Here is a 24,059-nt window from a genome sequence, read left to right on the forward strand (position 1 = left end):
GTGGTAAATATATATATACAGTGTCCACGACGGGCTTGTATTCTAGTTTCTAACCCGAGCTACCGCATTCTCGCTGCTGTTGTTACCTCCCGACCTGATTTCGAGTGTTCACACCTTCGCTCTGCCGCTCGCAAACGGCCGGTGCGCTCGGCTCCGGTGTTCCTGCAGCAGGAGCCAGCCGGGGCACAGCGGTGAGCGGCAGAACTCAAGCACAGCTCACTGCACCTCTGAGAAGAAAAGTCACTGTCCGAGAGAAGAGGAAGGACGCAACAGCGGAAAGACTAGCTGTAGAAACACGCTCGAAGCAAAAGAGTAGTAAATTAAGCTGTATTTAAACAGTAAGTCTTCCTCTCATTTCTGTGGACAGTAAGTATAGAGAATGTGAACAATGAAGAGGGTCAAATTCTGCTCCTAAACAAATCACATCTTCCTCCCATTTTAATCATCTGGCCAAGGAAGTTTAACCTACTAGCCTACACTACTCCTTCCAAAACCCGTGTTATATTTCATACATAGAAAGATCTCCCTCTTCAAGTCCACAAACTTACTTCATTATCCCTCTTTAAAAAATCCCCCTTGCTGCAAAAACACAGAAGTAGGGTGCTACTTGTTGCAAAGCTAGCTAGTTAACTGCCAAGAAGCCAAAGGTGACACTCATCAGGTCAATAATACAGACAAAAAATACTTGTATTTCTTTGATCTTATAAATATATCCTCTAAAACAGTTTCACCTTGTTCTGTCTGTACATTACCCAGCACAGCAAGGTTCTGCTGCACGACTGGAGCTCCCGCAAATACGCCTCAAGAACGACTTCCCCCAAAACTGGGCTTACAGGAACACAGCAACTCTCCTTCGCTACGACGGGGAAAGTCCAACAAAACACTCAACCGCAGTGAAGCTGTTTGTATCTTTTGCACAGCCCTCAACAACCAGTCGCCTTCACCTCCACACCATAGGAACGAGGCTTCCGGCCCGCAGCCTGTTAGCGGGATACCAGCCACCGTGAAACTGCTGGAAGCACTGGATTCCCGTGCTGGAGACTCTCTACAGCCAGCACGACTGCGTTTTCGCTCAGGCAGAAATGATGATCACCCATTCAGAGCGTTGGGGAACCAAAGAATACCAAATTGAGAAAGACACTCAAGACCAACGTGGAGATGCACAGCGTATATGCCATGCTCCTGATGCAAAAAGAGCAGGAGGAAGAGGGGAAAGGGAAGAACAAGTAGTATTTTTCACAGCAGGGTGTTGTGTAGTGCTGGAATACCTCACCTATTACTTAATACTCTGTGAGAAAGTAGCTGCTTCTCCTAAGCATCCATGAAATCTGTTCTGTACAGACCTCCAGCTACAGTTTAGAAAAGGAACATGCAGAGGATTCTGTAATAGTCTAATAAGTATGACTGCAAATCACAAAACATCAGAGATAAGGTAGCATTAGCCAGCATGAACAACACGAGAAGAAACTGTGCTAAGTGCTTACATGTCATAATCCACTAGAAACATATTACAAACTTGGAAGGCAAAAACCCAAAAAACAACAACAAAAAAAAATTTACAGGAGAGTACCACTCACCTGACCAACACAGCACTAACCAGAGACCAGCTGTCTGAGGCACCAATACAGAATAACTTTTACTCTGAAGTAGTTATCTCCTGCCATTCCCTGCAGATGAGCTCTTCCAGCTTTCTGGTAGCTCAGAGGTATCAGCCCATCGCATTCCATCCACATTACAGAAGTCATATAGTCAAGAAAAGCATACAGAAACCATCAGATCTGGATCCAGTTTAAATTCACTCTAACAAACTTCTGGACTACTTCTACAGACTGCGAGGAATGACTAAGTACTAGGGCTAACTGGGAACGCCGGTGGCCACCCACATAGAAAATGCCTCCTACGAAGAGAGGGCGAGCACTGGGGGTTTGGGACTTCACAGCTGCAGAAAATACCGTCTCACACGCTGTTTCCTGGTCAAAATGGCAGAGTTGTCACTGCATTGCATTTATTTGGATATGTCCATTTCTGTCTAAAGCTTTAATAGGTAAGCAGAAATACCAAGCCCACAGAGCTTGTAGATTTTGCCATAAATTAATTAAAACTAGTTGAGCAAATTCAAAAGAAGATCTGAATCCAGAAGTACCCGGATGGCTTGCACCAGACACATGAACAGGAATGCCTGCATCCACTCTGCGCCTCTGCAAGGTTTTGCAGAAAACCCTTATGTACTATCAGGAGACTACCTGCACCTACACCCAGGTTTTTAATTCCTCCACTAAAAAAAAAGACAAAAAAAACCCACTAATTCTAAAAGTCCTCAATTTGTGGCAGGGTTTTACAAACAAGGCAGCCAATGGCCTGTGGTTCAGGTGACCATAATAAAAAACTAAAAGTGGTTTCATTTACACTTAATCAGCACTATATACCAAAACGGCAGCCTCTTCCTCATCGCCAGCCGCATCTCCAGCTCCCCGGCTGGCAGCAGCTCTAGCGAGCACACAACCACTGGGTGAATGAATCAGTTCACCAGCTGAACCGGGGTGGGAGGGGAAGACAGCCGAGAGAGGCAGCGGAGGAGGATCTCCCCTTTCACTGACAGCTCCAATCAGATAAAACAGACCATTAAACTGCACACACAGACCGTTGTTCAACACATGCCTCAGACGAGCACGAGCAAGCACTGCTACCAAAAGCAATCCTGCCCTGGCTGCCCTGCCTCAGTCCTCCATTCCCAGCCTTAGCACTGCCTCTGCTTCACGGCAGTGCTGCCATATGCACAGATCTGACCAAAAATCATTTTATCAAGCCATTTTTCTCTCTACTCAGATCAGTCCCAAAGCCTGTTTCATTAAACATCCCCAGGAATACTTGTACCAGTAAGCCAGAGGCGAGTGAAGCTGGCCAGGGGAGGGTACTGCTGGTTTAGAGCAGCCTGGAGTACCCACAAAGCCGAAGAGCAGAGGACAGAACTGTGAACATGCCGCTTCTCACACAGCTGATTAGAAACGAGCACAGAATAAAGCAAAAGCCTTGCCAGGTGATGTAATCTATTGTGTTTCTTGCATCTTTTCCCACATGCTTAGCATTGGCTTGTTATGGTTGCTACAACGTACTAACAACACTAAAAGGCACAACAAAGGATGAACTTAAATACTTACAGCTCACCAACACTGTCAGTAAATCATGCATTACACAAGAGACTTCTTGATTTGGTTTATAAAGGAACATATGTTTTCGAGGAGTGTGCTGTGAAGGGTTCAACTTCCCAGACAGAAGATTTTTTTTTTTTTTTTCCTTTTTTAACTCAGGTAACTGGCAGTAGACACAGCGTAAGGTATCTATAAGAAGCCTGCTCTAAAGGCACTGGACCGAGCCTAGGAGGGAACAAAACAAAACATAACAAAAACCACCACCACCACCCATAAACCGCAAATCTCTAGGACTAACATAACACCCACATTTTCTGACAGGATTCTGCAGTAAAATTCCTCAAGACACTAAAAGATCCGTTTTTGACATAACCAAAACCTGCTATCAGTGCACACGGTGCAAGCGTTCAGACCTAAAATTCCAGGTAGGCATTTGAATGCACTCAAAACATATCCAAGAAATAGGTATTAATGAAAACACCATCATGCCAACACTTTCATCCAGAAATATGGACAGAGAAAGAATAGCACCAACAGTCTTTCAAAGAGGAATGAGAACGCGGGTTTCCTTCCTCCTAGGTGACTATTTTAACCGTTACACTCAGTGGGGTGAAACGGCCTCAAACGAATGAACTAGGAGCATTCGAACCCCTGGTATCTCCCACATACAAGCAAGTAGAAGAGAGAGGAAGCAAGGGAACAGTGCCCTCACTCTCTTACAACCAACTGTCTGCTACATTAAATAGAGACAACACCTCCACGCCATCCGCGCCAGCTGCGGACCCCAGCCATTTCAACTCCAGGACAGAACTGAGAGCTGTAAATCCCCAGCAGAGATAAAAACCTAAGCTATGTCCCCCCCTGCCACCCCAGCTTAAATCAGAATACTAGACGGGCAGGCAGGGTCTTTTGCAGCTCTCATACAACTCCATTCAGGTTGGCAGAGTTTAGGCTGCTAAAAGTCGCAATTCCCCAGCAACGTTTCACACGGCACAACTTGGTTCTGGCTTGCTACCAGCAACCCTGAAGATTTAATTAGTGCTGTGTAGCCACTGTGACTATTTTCCTCTTCCGCAGCCCTCACAGATGGGACACAAACAGAATAGATCATCCACCTCCTCTTTTTTGCTCAGCTCCATGAAACGCGCTTTGGACTATATGTTGTACAGGAAATCCAGAGGCAGATTCTGAAGTAGCTTCTCCAGAAGAGAGTCCCTTGCAGAGATTATACGAGAAGGCAGATAGAGCAGAACATCTGGAGCTTGAGAAATATTTGTACTTGGCCACACCGAGCATAAAGCAGAGTGATTTCCGCACATGTAAATCTTCTCTATGTAAATTTAGTCATTGTTTTTTAATGTAGTCAAATATTATTTTTCTTGCTTCACATAGTACGGAAGGATGGGAAAAGCCAAGGAGGCTCCAGGCCCTGGAGTATGGAAAATCAGCTCACCCCCACAAAAGGAAGGTTATACAGAAAAGGAGGCAAAGAGCTACAGAAAAAGCTTGGAGGGTCTTCAAGCAAAAGAACTAGATATCACCATGGCACTCAGCTCCAGCCCTGTCTTTCTTGAAGACTTGAGAAGGATAAAATGACTCAAACAACCGTGTCATATTTCTCCCATCCGGAAAAAAAAAAAAAGTACAAAAATACTTAGCAACCTTTTGGGCAGGAAACTGGTATTCAAAAAAAATTGTCTTCATAGTGCTTCAAAGATCAGTTTCTCTAGTTCTCTTAAGATAAGCAAACAATGCAAGAAATCATCATTGTTAAGTCACATACTTGTAAAAGCAGGTTTCAATTAACTGAGGGGAACATAAAAATTAACAAGCTATCTATAGCACACTATCTTTAAATGATGACACATTTTCACAAAGCAGCTATGAAAGCATTCACTACTGTTTATAACAACTCATACAGTTATAAACGCCAATAAAGAAAACTTAATGAAACCCAGTAAGCTTCATAGTCAGTGAAAAACGCAGACAGTATGCAGAACCAGAATGGGTTGTGCACTGTAGGGAGATAAAGAGGAATATTGGATAGCAGCTCCTTCACTCAGAGTTCACCCCAAATATAAATGATAAAACAGTCATGTGAAAAAAGGTATTATATAATTGTATGATTACAGACCACATCATACACCCTGCACACAAGGGAAATATGTTAAATTGTGCAGGGTACCTTAAAATTCTCTATTTTCTAGCCTCTGAAGCTGGACGCAATCTTAAAAAAAAAAACTCTAATTTTTGTTTAATTCTGTGTAGGGAGCAGGAGTTGCTAAGTATCTTTAGTCTTGAATTTATATGCGTTCAAATTTTGAACGCATATATATATTTGCCAATTTTACTGAGTCTGATCTCGGGGAACTTCATTCAAGTAGTAACTCTGAAGCCACTTGAGACTCATACTAGGGACTACTTACAGGAGTAAAGATCTGCATAAGAAAGCCCTCAGTTCATAGCCCAAGAATTTAAACAGTAGTTAAAGGTGTCATGGGAATTACACCACCATTTTAATTAAATGCTATAAGATCTTGCAGACAGATTCAAGATTAGCACCATCTGCTTTGGTTACAGTGTTCTGTTTCACTACATCATCCTCACAGAGCAACAAAATATCATTTCACACATCTACTCAAGCAATTTAAATACCAGATAAAATGTATGTGATGTTGATACACCTCACTAAAGGAAGGACAAAAGGATGGACAGGCAGAAGGCTGAAAAATACTCTGCAAAGACGTGTGCTTATGAAGGGGGGGAGGAGGGAAACACCACCACACTGAACAACAACTCTTGCCCCCCACTCCCACTAAAATAAATTATTTAGTAACATCTGCCTAAGTCCCTGTCCAGTGAATAGGAAGAACAAAGGAAAAAAAGTATGAAAAATATACAAAGGAACAGAGGAGAGTGCTTGACTAAAAACTACAGCTATGAAGCAAATTCCTTCTTTCTATAATCACAGCAAGATATCCTCTTGGATGGCACAGCTTTCCACAGTAAGACCGAAGTACCACCAAGCAGCTGCACACAGCCGCCCCCTCCTACCTTTTATTCCTGGGTCTCTAACTGTTCTGATTTAGAAAAAAATAATAATAATAAAAAAAAATCATCCTCAGCCATCTGTAGTCTCCTGAAATCAGATCATTTACTAGACTACACAGTACCATTCCCCTCCGTCCTATCCACTGGCCAAAACCAGAATGGTTTGTGTTCCTTTCCCCCAGCACTTACCCCTTCTGCCCCCTTAGAAAGGGAGGAACCAGGGAGCCACGAAGAAAGGTCATACCATAATATGAACTAGCTCTGTCTTAAGTTCAAAATGACATTTCTGTTAAGCAAAAGTGACTGGGATAAAAGCACTAAAATAACTGCATAATTCAAGTTCTATATCAAAACTTTTTATATTTCGAATTCAAGAACAAAAATAAAAATAAAATAATCAAGAATACATTTGAGAAATCCAATACTGAAATGGCCCTCCCACAGCCAACAGAAAAACTGCACTATGCTTAATGCTTTAAACAGCTGAACAGTCAGCTGAGCCGAGTACCATCCTTTTTAATAAAACCCTTAATATGCGACTGATCAACAGCAGAATGACACATTCGACTTTATTCTTCTCCTTACTGAAGTGCACTGCCAAGCGTCTAGAAAGAGGACAAGGACAGCCGCTAACAACCATTTTAGAAAGAAGGATGGAAAAAACTACTTTGTTGCTCATTTGTTCTTGGTGGCTCCAGAAACTGAGCACATCAGTGGGCACCAGTGCAACTACGTACCCGCAACTGCTTCCTGCGGGAGAAAGCTCTTCACTCCAGAACTGGCTCCCCTCTTCCTCCGTGCGCTCATCACCCAAATGACGAATTACCGAAATGCTACTATTTCAGAGCTGTGTATGATGAGCAACAGCGTGAGGGCATTTGTATGTCACCTGTTATCCTACGGTGCTTTGCCAAGTCTCGGTGAAGAACCTGGCCATAACCAAGATACTATTATCAGAAGTCTTTCCAATGGAGTTCTGCACCTGGGAACTTCTGAAATGTGACATCACGGTATCAAAGACCAGATCAAGTAAAATATTTTAGTCTACACATAACCATTATTAAGAGCCACAAGAAAAAACAGTGCAACTTGTTAGTCTAAAAAACAAACACCAGTGACAGAAATGTGATTTTTATCCTCTTATAGATGGAAATGTGTTTCTGTGTATGCGGCACAGGAGGCAGCCAGGAAGACTAGTCTGACCTGTTTTTCTAAAACAAGCCACTAGTCCCATAAGGAATTTAAGATGGCAACTAAGTATCATCTTTCCCAGTGGAAAATATAAGAGGGCTCTAGTATTAATGTTCTAGTTTCCATAGCTCTGGCAGATGTAGAAGCTACCAACAAAAGTTTTGAGCAGTAAGCAAAAAGGAAAGAGCAATCTCATACGAAGGCCCAAATTGCTGATATGTATCCCAAGAGTAACAAAATTTTAGGATTAAATGTTAAAATGAAAGAAAGTGCAGCAGAAGGAAGTAGGATGAGCACACACTGACATACCGAAAGAGAAATATTCAGTATCTTTCTGGAGTCCAATAGCTCAGACAGCTGTAATCCAGAATTTCTTGAAGTAAACTTGCACTGGAGTGAGAAAGCATGTAGAAATGGAAGACTTGATGGATAAAGTATACGTGGATTTCTAACAAGCACTTGAGATGATCTCTTAAAGAAGCTGAGTAACCAAAGAGCCAAAGCACTGCTACAGGTAAATAACCACTTAAAAGAAAAAAAGGGTTATAAAAAGTGGTCAGTTTTTTACATTTCCATCGAAATTAGCAGAAGGCAGATTCAAAACAGAATTAAATGGTTCATCACACAACACAAATCTACTGAACTTCTTGTGTCAGAAGGCTGCAAATGTGAAAATTTAGGTCTTGTTTTAAAGAAATACCTATCAAATATCTGTCTAGTTTAAGAAACTTCTCAACCAAATATACCTAGAGCCTGTGAGATGACTCAAGAGAACTATTACTATACGCCTGACCTATTCCTATATTCTTCTCCAGGTAACCACTACTGCCCACCTATTTGGGGGGGACTTTTGGGACAGATTTTTTGGATCCTCTGCTTTTCTCCTGGAAACACTGAGGCACCGCACTGAATGGCTGCGGCAAGCCTCTACGTCACGTCCTTTAGGACACATTGCAAAAAGCAATGTAATATAGAATACTTCCATTTAAAATAAATCAGTTATTAATTTAATAAGTACCAACACTACTTATCATTAAATCCAGCAGACCAAGAAACAACTGGCCTCCACTGAGACACAGCCCTGGTTGAAGGACTTCTGTGCTAGTCCAGCAAAAGCATTCCTGTGCTACGCAATGCTATTTCATCAGCTACAGTACTGTCATCTTTGAAATATCAGTCAAATAGCGAGGAACTGCTTTAAGGATCACCCTCAAAACAACTCTCAGACCTGCCCTCCTTGAATCAGTACCAAAGTTCATCAGTAGAGCACTAACAGCCATTCAGGACCAACTCCAGGAGCTCTTACAAGATTTCACTATAAAAAAGAGACAGAGAGAAAGAAAGAAAAAAAAAAAAGATTTGTTGAGAGCAGACCTCTGGGTCACATCAACACCCTTCTACTTCAGTGAGCTGCTCTGGCTACCAAATCTTCAGCCACCTAACTGCTTCAGCAAATCTCAGTACCTAGTGCCCTGCTCCTTACTGGTGCCTGGTCTGTCAGTTCTCTTCCACCGTAAAGGCTGTAACTAAGTTCATCAGATAGAGACGTAAAACGATGACAAGATAAGCGTGGCTGGAGGCCAAAGGCCCATTACTTGAAATGATGCTTTCAAGTCAGAAATATGCAAGATACAAAAATATAAGAAAATTGAGAGATGACAGCAACATCTTCCGAGGTAACCATGTGATTGAAATCCACACAGCTGTGTGCACTTGCTCGCACTCATCCTAACCAGACTGCACACCGCTGAAGACACACGAAATAGGAGGTCGTCATGCTAGGCTCTCACCCACATGGATGAGAAAGGGGAACTCGGAAGCCAGCCTAAACAGCAGGAGAGGTACTGAATAGGTAGGAATCTAGCTTCCAGGGCATGCTGCTAGCCAAGGCCCATCTCTGTGCATGGCAAACATATATACCCCATAAACTAAAGACAGACAAAAATATTTAAAAATGGACAGTGGTGTTCTTTGTTTTGTTTTGGGTGTTTTTAAGAGGAAGAGGGGAAGGAACGGAATGAAGTTTACCTGTGTCAGAATTGAGCATGAATAAATAAATACAGGTATACCAGTGAAAGATATAATATCTGGAAGCAAAATGCCTTCTCCAAGACAACAGACAGAAGGAATATAATAAATTATTTTCATTTCAACAAACCCTAGGTTTAGGTAGCTATTAACCCGTAATTCAATTCCTATGACAGCCTTTAGAAGTCTCCCTTTGTGTTTCTTGCACTTAAAGATGACTTGTGGCAACTTCTCCCCAAGAACGTGATTTCCACAGGTCAGGTTCTGGCCACTGTTTTACCGAGCAGGCTACAAGGCACCAACCACACAGTTCCACAACACTCCAGCCAATTTTGTTAGAAAAGATCATCCTTCACATCTTAACTTCTCAGTAGACTGATGCCAAAAAATAATAAAAACTAACACTGCACACTTCAGCCATTTCAGATAGCCACACAAAAGCAAACAAACAAAAAGCAAACAAATGTGTAACCCACTGGTCAAAGAAACCCTTCCCTCCCTCCAAGGGGTGGACGAGTGAATGATTAGGCCTGCAAGTTCTCTTTGACAAGGCAGAATCAGAACTAAGTAACTACCCATCTTCCAAATAATCCAAGATCCTCTCTTACAAAAAGGAAGCAGTCCAACTCACGAAAAACAGACAAAAGACATGTCAACGACAATGGAGAGCTAAATTTTAAGCAATTTCCCAACCAAATGAAGGAATTTTCTCTCTCCCCTCTCTCTTTTTTTTTTGGTTTTTTTTTTGTTTTGTTTTTTAACTGAAGAAGGATGGAAACTTCAAACATTAAAATCATACAATGGACTATTAAATGCTTCACAAAACCAAGTGTTCTGACATATGGGCAGAAGAAAAAAAAGAACAAAAAAAGAACGAAAATAAGGGAAGGGTAACAGGAGGGGGAGGGAACAGTCCAAGCAAATAAAATTTGGGATAGAGGGGTAAAGAATGCAGATCCTTTTCTTCCCTTACACAAGAAAAAACGGTTTCTAAAAGCTCAAAACTAGAACATTTTTGTATACCACATCTAAGCAGAATTACTTAGTGAATACCAAGAACAGTTCACACAGTCATTTTATGCATGTTTCCATCACCGACCTGCAAAGCAAACCACACTGTCTGCCCGCGTCAGCCCTGGCGCAGATTCCTAGCTCCAAGCCAGGATGGTAGCAACTGTATAGAAATACAACCAGACAGCCTTGGTTCTTCAGCATCAACATTGTCTTGAACAGTGACATCAAATAAAGCTCAAATTGTTAGGCAGTCTGCCAAAACCCCTTAGCCCTCAAAAGGGAAAAAAAAGAAAAAGAGAGAGAGAGAACAAAAAACTCTCAAGAATTCTTTCATATGAATCTCTTAATAGAGAAAGAAGCACATTAGTCCACTACATGTAGATTCATTTTGCCAGCCTTCTTACTATCATTCCCGCAAACACAAGAATCCAGTATCTCCTATCGGAAGGAAATTCTGAAGATTCAGGAACTCGAAATTTTATTCAAATACACACGTAAAATGAAATAACCAGAAATACTGGGCTACAAATGAAAGAAGCAAATGCAGAATAAGCTAATTTAACCAATTAACCTACCCTGTCGCCAAAGAAATTACTTGTTTGTGTAAAAGTATTTGACATAGCCAATATACGAAATGTTCCTAGAATGGATTTCATAACTTGGCCAGAACTAGCTTTAAATCCAGTAACACAGTGGACATATATGAACCGAGAGTCATTAAAAACTGACAGCAAGAGAATGCAGACATACTGCACTAGATTTGAAACCTCCTAATAAACCAGAGACTCCAACTAAAGAAAAGATCCGTCGTTTTATATAGTCACAAAACGACACATTCTTATACTTATGTGTTAAACTTGTTGAACATATCATCAAAAACCCGAAGGTTGCAAGTTCCTGGTCACTGGCATACAGGTTTTGCCTAACTTTCGTTTTCTATCCACCGTTCTCACAAAATACTGTCTTTTACTGGCAATGATGTAAGAATAGGCAACAAAAAGGCACCGACCACAGCATAGCTCTTTTAAAACTAAAGGGTAAACTAAATTAAGTTTTACTGAAGAAACATTAGATTTCCTTCTCTGAGACATGAGCTGTGGTTACACAGCATCTTTGATCTACCTTCAGTCCCTGCCACTGCCAAACCTTTGGGGAAGACGGGAATGAGGGGTACAGCCAGCCCGAGAAAGTACATTCCTTTGGAAGGGGACAATGCCTCGTGTATGTTTGACCTCATCTGTGTTAGTCATAAATGTAAATATTACCAACAAGCACAATATAAAACAGCTACTTACAATAAAATTTCCTGTTTCAAAGAATCAAGAGAGAAAGCCACTAAAAGCTCGAGTCATATTTCCATACGCACTACTGCAATCCTGCTCTGTAGAGTGAATTAAACCACAAATGACTCAATGAGAAATAACATGGCTTAACTGCTCAATAGACTAAGGTAGGAAGTGAGAGCCAGGAGATCAACAACAACAACAAATACACAGAAAGGCCAAACACCTACAAGGTATTTGGGTTAAGGGAAGAAAATAGCATAAGGGATAGTTCATGTAGCTCAAACAAATTATTTAAAGTTTTATTTAGCAATAAGAAAGGAGAGAGATTTTCCAGCATTAACTAAAGCAGAGGATATGTTTATTATTCAAAAGGACAGTTACCAACTGTTTTATCTAACTATTTGTAGTTGCCCTTTTTTTGGGGGGGGGGGGGTTGTTTTCAAATTACAAGTTAAACTGCTCCCATAAACCCAGGAATCTAAAAATAATACATGCAAAACTTCATGCTCATACTTGGAGAACACTGTGATTTGCTCTGATACTGTACTACATTCCCATATATTCAACTGAAAGCTTTGCTTAAAAATTTAGCAAAATCCCTTGAACAATCCAAAGGAAACACTGCTTACACCTTTTACATCTGCGAGATACCAAAAAAAAAAAAAACAAAAAAAACAAAAAAAACCCCACCACACATCTTACTGAGTAAAATGCTAAGAAACTACAGCCTGAAAAGCTAAACTTCCTATAAGGCATCAAAGTGGTTTATGTTCACCTGTCATTCTCATTCCACAGCATAGCAATCATACTAATGCAAAATTACGTAACTAGCCGAAGTCTCAGTAGGAAACGATGCAAGCTGTCATTCTTTGTATCACAGGCCTTTTTTTTCCCGGTGGTATGTACTTCACAACTGTGTGCAGAGGGAATCTAACACAGCATTTTAGTAGTATTTTGATGTCTGGTACAGCAGGGTATTTTTATTGGCTGGTTTCTCTTTGAAACTACCAGTTGGTGTCAGGGAACCAGGGGAAAGAAGAGTTATTTTTAAAGCAATACCTAATGTTTAAAGTGAAAGCAATATAAAAGCTTGGGCTGAGGAAGAAGGATGCCCACATGCAAATACGCACTCCAGATAAAGGAGGACTGAGCCATGGAAAGCACTTGTGTACTTTTATAACTGGCAGCATATTACTAAAATGAGCATGCTTCTAATCAGAGCAGTATTTCTTTAATAGTATTTGTGTTACCATAGCACCATCAAGCCCTAAATCCCACTGTGCTACACTCTACACAAAGAAATGCACAACCTGCCCACAGAACAGAAAACAGTAAATGGATACACACAGACTTGAAAGAATATAAAGCTATTCCTGCCAGCCTAAAAGACAGTCTCAAAAGACCAACTGCCTGCTCAGCGCTGAGTCATCTGCAGGCATCCCAAAATGAGTTCAGAGGAAGGCTTTGCAGGAGAGTAACGTAGAAGGTCTGCGGGTGTTAGCTGGTAACCCTTCTCAAATAGGGAGCAACAGCTAGAAAAAACAAAAGGTACTAATTTATAGTTTCATTATACTGGCTTCTGTTAGGAGTCAATCTCACAGTGCTGAATAAAAAATAAAAGGCAGAGAAGGTATAGGCCACGGAGGCCTTGGAAGTGAAATTATGCAACTGAGAGGCAACGCAACAGCGAGGGCAAGACGATGACAGAACGCAAACAGAGGCGCAACACGGGTCAAGTGACAGGATGGGAGAGTAAAACTGTAGCAGCGCTCTTGATGTGGGCAGGGATGCTTCAGCCAAACCCGGATAAAAGGATGCTGCCATAACTAAGAAGGTAAACGGTGGACCACAACCGAGAGACAGGCAGATAGTGGCATATTCTCTACAGCGATCACGGAAAAGTGGAGATAAAGGTTAGGAATTCTCTAGCAATCAAAAAGCCTCATCAACTAAGCATAAACGTTCAACTTATCACTAAGTATGATATTCCAGTAGCACTGATATTTTTAGGCATTTAAAAAGCAGAGTATCTGCACACACATATGTTTATCCAGGCATAACATTTGTGAATGCTCAGAGATTAAAAATAAAAACACTGATAAAAATTCTTTCTTCAGCTAGCAACCCAAGATCATCAAGTTAACACATTCAGTAGATATAGTACACCACATTTTTTCCCTTTAGTTCAAGACCTTCAGGTTCTATAGATTTTTTTCCAAAATAATTACACTGTCAAGAAGAAAAAAAACAAGAAAGGTCTACAGATAAGACTAAAGAGTTTCCTCTTTAATCTGCTTCACATGAGGAAGTGCTCTCAGAAGCAGAAGGGAAAATCAAGTTCAAAAATGTTTTAGAGAACCAGGGTTGTATCAATTGTGTACAAATTACATTGAAAAATCCAGAAATATTCTGTAGTTGCAGCTGGCATTATAGCAAGTGCTAATTAAGATTCTTAGACACAAACAAAAAATTCCTGGGTAACTAGATTATTTTTTTTAAACACCCATCTAATACTTAAGTATTTTCTTAATCATCCTAATATTCACAATAGCCCATCACCAATGGGCTTGCTCTGTCATCAAGAAGTGAAACGCAGTTGTTGGACGAGGATTCATAGCCCTAGTAGACATGTACACTCAGAAGATACTCAAGACGTCAAGAAAACCTCATTCAGGTATTTCCTACTGGCTAGCTTGGGATTCTTCTGCACACGTTGTCCTGAACTGCAAATGTCACTCCTACGCACCTAATTTTCCTTACGCAATATTCAGGAAAGGTTAGTTACCTAACACCGATTCACTAATTCCACTCCCAAAGCCGGGCAAACTAAGTGTATTGAACATTGCTATGTCCCAATCTCTTTGCAAACCTAGGTCCACTTTCTTTAATCTGATACCCTGGCAGATACCCATTAAACTGCTAAATACACTCTGACAGGACACAATAAAAGCCTATCATTGAAGATACTTAAAACTTGAAACAATCTTTTATTAGCAGAAAGTGAGCAAACTATCTAATGCAACTTTTCTACTTCTATCTTGCTACCCAATAAAATTCAGGATGAACATAATTAAAAGGCTCAAATACTTCTGGAGAATTTGAGAAGTTTTAGTTCTATTTCTTAAAAAAAATATATGTACATTGAAACCTACACAGAATTCTAAGTGAGAAAGATATCTATGATGTAGATGCATCGATGTAGATGCAGCGATGCAACACACTGCATGCCAAAACAACAGCCTACCGCTTGGAGCGCTGCATTTATGCTAATAAAATAAGCAAGAACTACTACTGGTTAATTTGCTACTACCACTCACAGATTTGGCTGGGTAATCAACCATTTACTATAAAGTCTTTTACTGACAATTCTGCAGCACCAAAGAAGACCTCACCAGCAATGTCTGCATTCCTAACCTCCACTTTCTGAGAGCACGAGAAGCCTTTAAGAAAATAATTCAAATGTCATCTCAGATTTCCTTGACTCCTTTCAGTTTCATTATGAAAATGGCAACAAAAACCACTGGTCTCAGTCAACAACTTCTGCTATTGTTTGCAAACTGAAAAAAAGAACAGCAGCAGTGACCATCAGATTTTGTGAATTTGCCTCTGAACATTAACTGGAAGGAAAATCTACTACCCTGGCCTTTCCTACAGTGGATTTCAGTAAGACTTCCTTGAAATGAATACCCCGAATGTACAGGATTCTGTGATGTCCCATATAAACCACCACGACACGGTGATTTGGGGTATGCCAAAACAGGAAGCATTACAGTCATAATCATGTCTTTTACCAAACACAGATCTAAGTTTTGTGCTTACCATACATGCTCTCCTAAAGAAAACAGGCTATCTATCTTTGGGAAGCCCCTAAAAACAAGGCAAGACTTCCATGTCAAATACTCTTTAATGAATTCTTCTATGAATTTGCCAGTTGTTTTAAGAGCCCATTTCTGTTTTTAACATCTCCACGATCCTGTGGCACAGACTGACTTCACATTACTGCATATAGAAACAGCTTTTGTTTTGAACTAGCCTCCCATTAGCTTTACAGGACAGCCACTACTACCTTTATCGAAAGGGAGAAGGAGTTATTTGTCACCCAGTCACTGCCTTCACATTAAAGATTTTTAAGCCTCTATCACATTCCAACCACACAGTCACCTTGAGTCCTGGCTGAGGACTTCTACTCGTAGGCTATCTAATCTTCCATCACATGAAAGCTACTCCAAAATTGTGGTCATTCTTGACACCCTTTGCTGAACTTTTTCCCAATTCTATTCTATGAAACGTTATGGAACTTCAGCCCCATCTTCAGAGCTCGTCTTCCCTGTGCTCCATGACGGCAGCTAAGGCAGCCAGCTGAGGAAACATCTTCTTACTTCATGCAAGCCTTCACCATCACATCATTTACCCTTACTCACAGGAAAAATCAAATTAATTTCAGTAAGACTGCTTTTATGACTAAAGATTATTCACAGGAAGACTCTTTGCTAGCTTGGCATAAAGTTTTAATACAGAGCATGTTACCTCAGAATATTTTCTCTCTAAATAAGTACTAGCCAACTCTTAATTAGCATTTGAATAAACCAGCCTTTAACAATAGCTTATTAAATACTGTTTTAATAAAAAGATTTTTTTTTCAGAAGCAGGAGCAGACATTTTGACTATTGCAAAAATAAAGTTAGGATAAATATAAATACAGTTTCTTCTGCTGCTGTGCTGAAAATAAAGCAACTTCAGACAGAAAGCCTATTTTTACTGCGCAAGCCTACTAGTCAACTGTATGACAATATAAAAACAAAAGTTCATCTGAGATGTATTCTGATGACCGTTGTAGAAAGTGACACTTTACTGTATCATCTTACTTAAAAATACTTCACATTTAGCGCAAAGTTCTAGGTTTCTTGCTTGACAGAGCACACAAACATTAACCCATTTTCTAGGATGGCACTGGATTCCTGCTGCATTACAAAACAACACACAAGGCAGCCGATCACCCACCGGGGTGATGTCTCATGAAACTGCAACTACTTAAGGCTAAGATCACATTCAGCATCTGCATATTGAAAGCTAACTTTAAAACCTTAACCTTTGGCTATACCTTCCCCTCACATGAAATAGTTTAAGCTAAAAACCACCATATGTTCTTAACCTCACTGACAGGAGAGAATCAGTTACTAGAAAGCTATGTACTTTTAGAAAATATTTCACGTCAAAAGATGCAGAAGAAACAGCGGTGTCTATCTATCGCCTCTCTACACACTGTCTACAACTGACAGAATAAATAAGCTTAAAATCATGAAGTGCTAAACAAACTCAAATCCGCTACAGCAAGCAATCCCAGATGCCACAACAGAGCTCTGGCTTCTCCGGGCTTTGAGGATATTGTTCCTTCTTAAACAAAACGAATGTTTGTGGGAAGAAATACTACTTAGAAATAGATAAGGAGAATCACAGTAGATTATAACTGTTTCAGAAGTGTAATTCTGCAGTCAAGAACATTACTTTTTGACTCAGACCCAAAACAAAGCCTGAGATAAAAATTTAACAGTCAGTTCTAATGGCAGAATGGGTTTAACGCAGCTTTGTAATCCACCTCATTCCTAAAGAATGAATGATTTCCCATTAACAGTTGATTAGCTTGTGTGTGTTTTTGTTCTGTTGCATTGAAAAAGTAATTAGCAAGAGCTTCTTTAATTAGTAATCCAGCCTACTGTAGCTTTAACACATTGTAAATTTTGAAATGAATATGACAATTTGAGTTTAAAGGGTCAATGCTCTCGGCCAGATATTTCCAGGCAGTATTTCCCTTTTCAATGCATTGAGACCTTCCCTGACACATATGGCCTAATGAATACTAATGGAACAGGAAATAAATCATCCTAATAGTTACTGTGTTTGTATATATATGCTCATATAAAATACTATATTGTCAGTTATTTTTTGCAATTAGAGCCAGAAAACAATAAAACTATAATAGTTTCATACATAGCACCACCTTACAGGTATGGTTAGTTCCTGCAAAATTACATGGGAGATTTAGGGTTGCAGATTAGATCCATTATTAAAACACTTTCAAAAGAATTCTGCAGAATGTATTTCACCAATATTACACGTCCATTTAAGAGTTTTCTACAACATATCCTCTGCCTAGTAAGGTGAAAAAAACATAAAAGATAGACCAAACCACAATAATCATGCAATAACTTAACATTACAATTTATGCTAATTGCACACCAACATTATCTTACAAGGGACAGATTTGCAGATTGCAACTACATGAAAAGTTACGCTTCTCAGAAACATGCTAATCAATTTTCCCTGAATTAATGCGGACTGCACAATTTGATTTTTTTGTGAAAGACTAACTATCCATTATCTTGCTCTTACAATCAGATACGGTTGTTTCCCTCACACTTACTGTTTTATTTTTCTTAGCTTGTAAGAGCAGTGTATCCAAAATCATCATTAGGATTCCTCTATCTCCACACATACAGCATTCCTATATACTCATAAATATCAGAAAATGCTATCACAAACAGAAACATAAACATCAGCCCAAATAATGTCTAAGAGTTCAATAAAAAGCCAAAATAAGAATTTTATTTATTCTCACAGAAATATACCTGGGCCAATTTCCTAACAGAATGTATAGGCATAGAGGATGGCCCAGATACTTAACAGATACGAGCCAAATAAAAATAAACATATACAAATGAAAGAAAACAGAGGCAGAAGAATGATAGGCCACTGCACAGCAAAAAAAAAAAAAAAAAAAAAAAAAAGATCATTTGCATTTTGAATTCACTTTCATTTCCTTAATTCTTATAAATGCAATAACAGTCCTTTCCTTTCTATTGGAAAGAAAACCAAACACACGCACCCACTTCCAATTCTTACAGAACCCCGGGGAGGGCAGAGTGTTTCATCCACCACAAGTCTTCCATTCATTTTAACCCCAAACTTACATTGCAAGTTTTTGTTTTAACTATACCATAACATGCACTTAAAAAGAAAGAAAAGAAAAAGAAAAAGGAAAAAAAAACCCTCCTTCCCCTAGGCATTGGCCCTGGTAGCACTAGAAGACTGCTCGTGATCTAACAGTCCTCTCACTCGCTCGGCTGTTGTCCGGCCAGAAGGGATAAGGTTGCTGCAGGTGACAGGTAAAATAAAGCAAGATGTTTCCAAGTGACATTGCCCCTAACATAGAAACACATTGTTTTCTTGTTTTAAATTTAGCTTACAGACATGTAGCTAGCCACAGCTGATACCACAATTTCTGCAAAATCAAGCCATGCAACCCAAGGACAGAGTTGTCAATTACCGAGCAGAGAGGATGACAGCACCTACGTTATCAAGCTACCCAGCATACTGTGGTTTCAGCCGCTGTTTTTCTTCTGAGAACAAAAAATTAAGTTTTTTTTTTAATCTCTCATCCACCAAGCATAATCCATGCAGAGAGGAGAGCACGCAGTAAGAACAGCTGGCGCTCAGTCACAAGAGCCCGGAGGTGAGTCCGAGGCAGTCACACACACGGGCCGCTCCGCGCGCTGCTGCTGAAATGGCGTTTGTCATCATGAGAGAAAGCGAGCGAAACCCCGCGGCTCGGCAGGCACAAAGCGCCAGGGCACGGGGTGCCAAGGGAGGCGGGGAGAAGGGGCTGTTTACCAGAGAAGGTGGTCGCACACGCGGGGCGCAGCCGCTCCGCAGCCGCGCGGGGGGCACGGGCACGGGCACACACACTCGCAGCCAAGCACGTTAAGGAGCAAAATAAACAGGGGGAGCCGGGCCGGGGGAGGGGCCAGCGCAGGAGCGGCCCCGCGGGCCCCGGCTATAAAGCCCCCGGCAGCTGCCACCGCGCCGCGGCACTCACCAGCGAGAAGAGGTTGGAGTGGCAGTCCTCCAGGCTGGCCCCGTTCGCCACCCAGTTCGCCGCCGCAGTCATGATCCTCGGCGAGCCCGGCCGCCAGAGCGGGGCATGTCTGGGGGGACGGGCCCGGCGGGCAGGGCGAGGCGCCGCGGACTCCTCGGTGCAGCCCGCTGCTGCGGTCCTGCCCCCGGCCGCGACGGCGCCGCGACGCCAGCGGCAGCGCGGCCGGCAGGGGGCGCCGGGCGGGCGGGAGCGGAGCGGGGCGGGGGACGGACGGACGGCGGCGGCGGCGCCCCGGCGGCGGCGGGCGGGCGCCGAGGCCGCGCCGCTGCTCAGCCGGCCGCTGCCAAGCGCCGCTCAGGGCCCAGCGGCGGCGCCCCGCGGGGGGCTACCGGGGCGCTGCGGGGCCGGCCGCTCGGCGCCGCGGCCTCCTGCGCAGCTCCAGGCCGGGGAGCGGGGGGCGGGCTGCGGCCCCGCTTCCGCGTCCAGGCCGGGCCCCCCCCGGCCCGGGCCGTGCGGCGGTGGAGGGCGGGCGGCTGCGGCGGCGGGGGGGCGCGGGCCGGGTGCTCCCGCGGCGGCCCTGCCGCGCACGGGCCGGGCGGGCGGCGGGGGAGGGCGCCGGGCCGGGCGGCGGGCGGCGGCGGGCGGGGGGGCGCTGTCTCGCGTGCCGGCGGAGGCCGTGTCCCCTCCCCTCCCCGCCCGGCCGCCCCTCGCTGCTGCCGCCGCTGGCTGCGGGTGGATGGTGTTTTCCTCCTCCTCCTCCTCCTCCTCCTGCTGCTGCCGCCGCCGCCGCCGCCTTGTTTACGCTCCGTGCGGGGCCCGCGGTGCCGCGGGCGGCGGGCGGCAGCCCCGGCCCGGCGCGGGAGCACTGTCCCTGCCCGTCTTCGCCACCCTCCGCCTGGCGCTGCCCGCCCAGCGGCCCCGCTCACCCGCTCCTCCTCACACACTCGCCTCTGCCTCTCGCCACTCTGACAGCAATGGCGGCCGCCAGGCGCGGCGCGCCTCGCCATTGGCCGCCGCCGCCCCACGTGACGCGCGCCGGAGGGCGGGGGCCCGGCGCTGGGGGCTCCCTCCGCCGGCCCCTCCCTCCGCCGCGCCGGCGCCCGCCGGGCCGCTGGGGGCGCGCGGGAGCGGGGTGGCGGCGGGGGCGCGCGCGGGAGCGGGGTGGCGGCGGGGGCGCGCGCGGGAGCGGGGTGGCGGCGGGGGCGCGCGCTGCGGCGGAGGCCGAGGCGGCGGGGGGGGCGGGGGCGCGTCCCCGGGGGCCGCGGGCTGCGGGACCCCTCCGGCCTCGGCAGCCCCCTCGCCCCCGCTGGCCTTGCGCGCTGCTGCCGTGCAAGTTACGTGAAAGAAACCCAGTGAAATAGAACCGTCTGCAGGAGAGGAAAGGTGAGAGCCACAGCGACCAGCAGGTAACAAATAGGAGAAGTTGTGCTTAAACACACCGTTCATGGCCAGCGCTTTCTTCATTAACGCCCGAAATGGCCCTTTGATGCTAACCAGATTTGCTCGATTTGGGCCCGATTTGCTCACGCAGATCAGAGCTCGCGTGTCTGAATTTCTCACCAACCACTGGAATATTTCACAGGGGGTATAAAGCAAAAACCACTGGTTAAAAGATTGTTTGTTTAGCAATTCAGTTTAAACTTTAATACAGAAATGTAACACATCTTCAGTTGTTTGATTCAGCGGAAAAAATTTTGTCTCCATACTTAGCAGCTTCCCGTACGGTTTTTATCGCATTTAGGCATCTTTTTGGCAATTTACTTTTCTTTGTAAAAAATTAAAAAGATTAGCATCTAGTCTAATGACAGAATGGAGTTTGTCTGGACTTACCTCATAGTAACAGAGCTCTAGCACAAACAGGCATCACGGCCATTTCGCTAAATTACATGCACAGAGCGGTAGAATTTGGGCCAAAGGAGAATTTCCGCCGGCTCCAGCGCTCTGCGGACGTGCGCTCCCGGCCGGATGAGTGCGGTCGGCCTCGCCGTCTTCCGTGTCGCTCCCGGCAGAAACTCTGTCTTGGAGGAGAGGTGTTTTCACACACACAATTTGAATACCATATTTAGTTACAATTGCTTTTTTTTAATTAAAAAAAGCTAATGAGGTGGCCAAACAAACCCTGGAGTCACCCCAGCGAGGGACTTTGATCCTCCTTCATCTCACCTGGGAGAATCAAGGGGCACAAAAATGCTGCGAAGGCCCCGAACCGGTCAGGGGCGAAGCCGAGCAAGGAGGCAAGGTGCCGCGCTGGGAACGGCTTGCTGCCGTTCGGCCTGGCCGTCACGGTCCCCCACGCGAATGCAAGTTGCTTCCCGATCCTGAAGCCATCCTGAATCAGGAGAACAGAGCACTTAGGACCATCTTCCTCCCCTCTCTTTTGGCTCCAAGTCTTATAAACACGGAACACAATCTGGCGCTTGTAAATGTGTCAAGTAACATATATTATCCAACAAAGTCTAAAAAAACAGCTTTTCATATTAAAACAATACAGTTCTTCGTAAATACACCGCAGCACGGGTTACCCATCCTGTCACTAAATAACACCTGGGGTGCAACGAGCGCCTTGCGAAGAGCATCCATTCTATTTCTGGAGGAAAAGGACATCCCTTATCATGAAATAAGTAACATTTTCTTATTTTAGAAATATTTTTAAATTGAGCATCACGTTATTACTTGCCCCAGAGAAAGCGAGTAACACCACCCAGGAGGAGACACCGCAGAGGAGCGTGCTCCTCTTGCTCCCGCGCGCCGCTCACTGTCCGCACGGCAGATCCAGCCATCAGGATCCCTATTCCAGATCGTCCAAGCACAGGTTACTAATTACACCCGATTTTCTCGTGATCTTAAGACGCTGGGGCCAAACACATGATTCACACCCATCTTCATGGGGACAAATGTTAATGTACTCACGTATTGCTGCCTTGGCCGTTTTTCAGGATTCTTAACAGAAGTTAAGAACTCGTATACTAAAAATACGTCTGTATGATTAAGCTGCCTTCATCGGGGGAATATTTTGAAGTTAAAGAGTTGCTGCTACCATTTCCGAATGGCTGTTGGTCAGAACATTTTGACCAGGTCTTTGCATTGCAAAGCTCAATTTGTTTTTAAACTGAAAAAAAACCCAAAAGATAGTATCTCTTTAAGTAGTTTGTCAGTCACTTGATTTTATATTATGTTTTCGTTATCATAGGCACAGGAGATCATGACGGTCTAGTCATTCACTTCACAGTACCACGCTAGGAAAGCTCCCTCACCGTCTTCTGACGATAGCGTTACTTGGAGCAGGAGTCGTTCCACTCACAGGTATCGTATGCAAGCACAAGTGACACTTGCTCACGCATAATTATCCTCCACGGTATGTGGTGGAACGTGTTTCCCAACTCAGGCTATTCGCGTTTTATTGCCTGTTTTCTTTTGCTGCTCTTTCAAAACTGATCAATGAACATGAGCAGCAGCATTGGATTTTCTACTTCAACCAAACACTCGTTTTTCTATAATAGCAAGATATACGAACTGCTAAAGCAGTTTTGCCAACATATGAACCTACTAGCTGCAAGACCAAAACTCAGAAGTGGCAAGGCGTCTCCGGGCTCCTGGAAAGCCACTGTACCACACTTGGTCTTCACCACTAGAGGCTTGCTGAGCACTCTGGGAAGGAGCCAGTTACCCACCTTACAGACACCTTCCAAAATTAGAGGCAAGATTAATTTATTCTAGAACAACTTATCCAGAACGTACAGTCATGATCAAACCTGTTCTTCCAGGACGATGGCTCAGCAGTTTCATAGACCTTGTTCTCACCAGCAGGTGTTGCTTATGCTTCAAACTAAACATGGGGGAAGAAATAAAGTTGTCAGGAGGCTAAAGCAAAGCTAAAATGGCAAGCAATTGCTCGGGTTTATTTCGCCTCCAAGCACGCCAGCTTTGCAGTATTTCCGAGCACCACAAATTTACAACAGAAATACTGACTTGAGGAACACAGCTGGCTTGAGCACCAGATGCAGACAGGGCTCTCCCAGCCCCGGCCGGGCAGAGTTTGGTCCTTCTGACACCAGCAGTAGAACTGGATTTTGGCCAACTTTGGCAAGGGCCAAAAGAAGCAGCGTTTGACTTTGCATGTCAAGGATAGCTCGTCTCTTGCTAAAAGAAAGGCTCAGAAGCCTACGTTATAAGAATGTCCCCCCCCAAAATTATTTCCAGAAAAACAATTATTGGCAAGGGCAAAATGTGGGCAATGTGGGCAAAAATGCCCACACTTTTTTTATGAAAATATGTCCAAAAACTAGGTGAAATGCAACAATGATAGTTATGCTACTGATTTTGTGTAATTCTACATCTCAATTTATTTCTTCATACCATATTCCAAATTTCAGAGAAATTTGACTCATCTTTAACGTCCAGGTTTTACAAAGGCACAATCATTACAATTTACTTCAAGGAGCAAGGCAATTAAATTAATAAGAGAAA

The 24,059-nt window shown here is 43.5% G+C and overlaps 1 protein-coding gene across 1 annotated transcript in view; it reads right to left on the reverse strand.

The window, feature by feature from the left end:
- The window catches only part of MED13L (mediator complex subunit 13L), a 211,017-nt gene extending 190,407 nt beyond the window's left edge, over positions 1-20,610 (reverse strand). Inside the window, exon 1 of the mRNA XM_026119072.2 lies at positions 19,593-20,610. Within this exon, the coding sequence (XP_025974857.2) occupies positions 19,593-19,664 (72 nt within the window). The 5' untranslated portion in view covers positions 19,665-20,610. The remainder of the gene's footprint in view (positions 1-19,592) is intronic.
- Between the last annotated feature and the right edge of the window lie 3,449 nt (positions 20,611-24,059).

The sequence above is a fragment of the Dromaius novaehollandiae genome, chromosome 17, assembly GCF_036370855.1.
Source record: "Dromaius novaehollandiae isolate bDroNov1 chromosome 17, bDroNov1.hap1, whole genome shotgun sequence".
NCBI lineage: Eukaryota > Metazoa > Chordata > Aves > Casuariiformes > Dromaiidae > Dromaius > Dromaius novaehollandiae.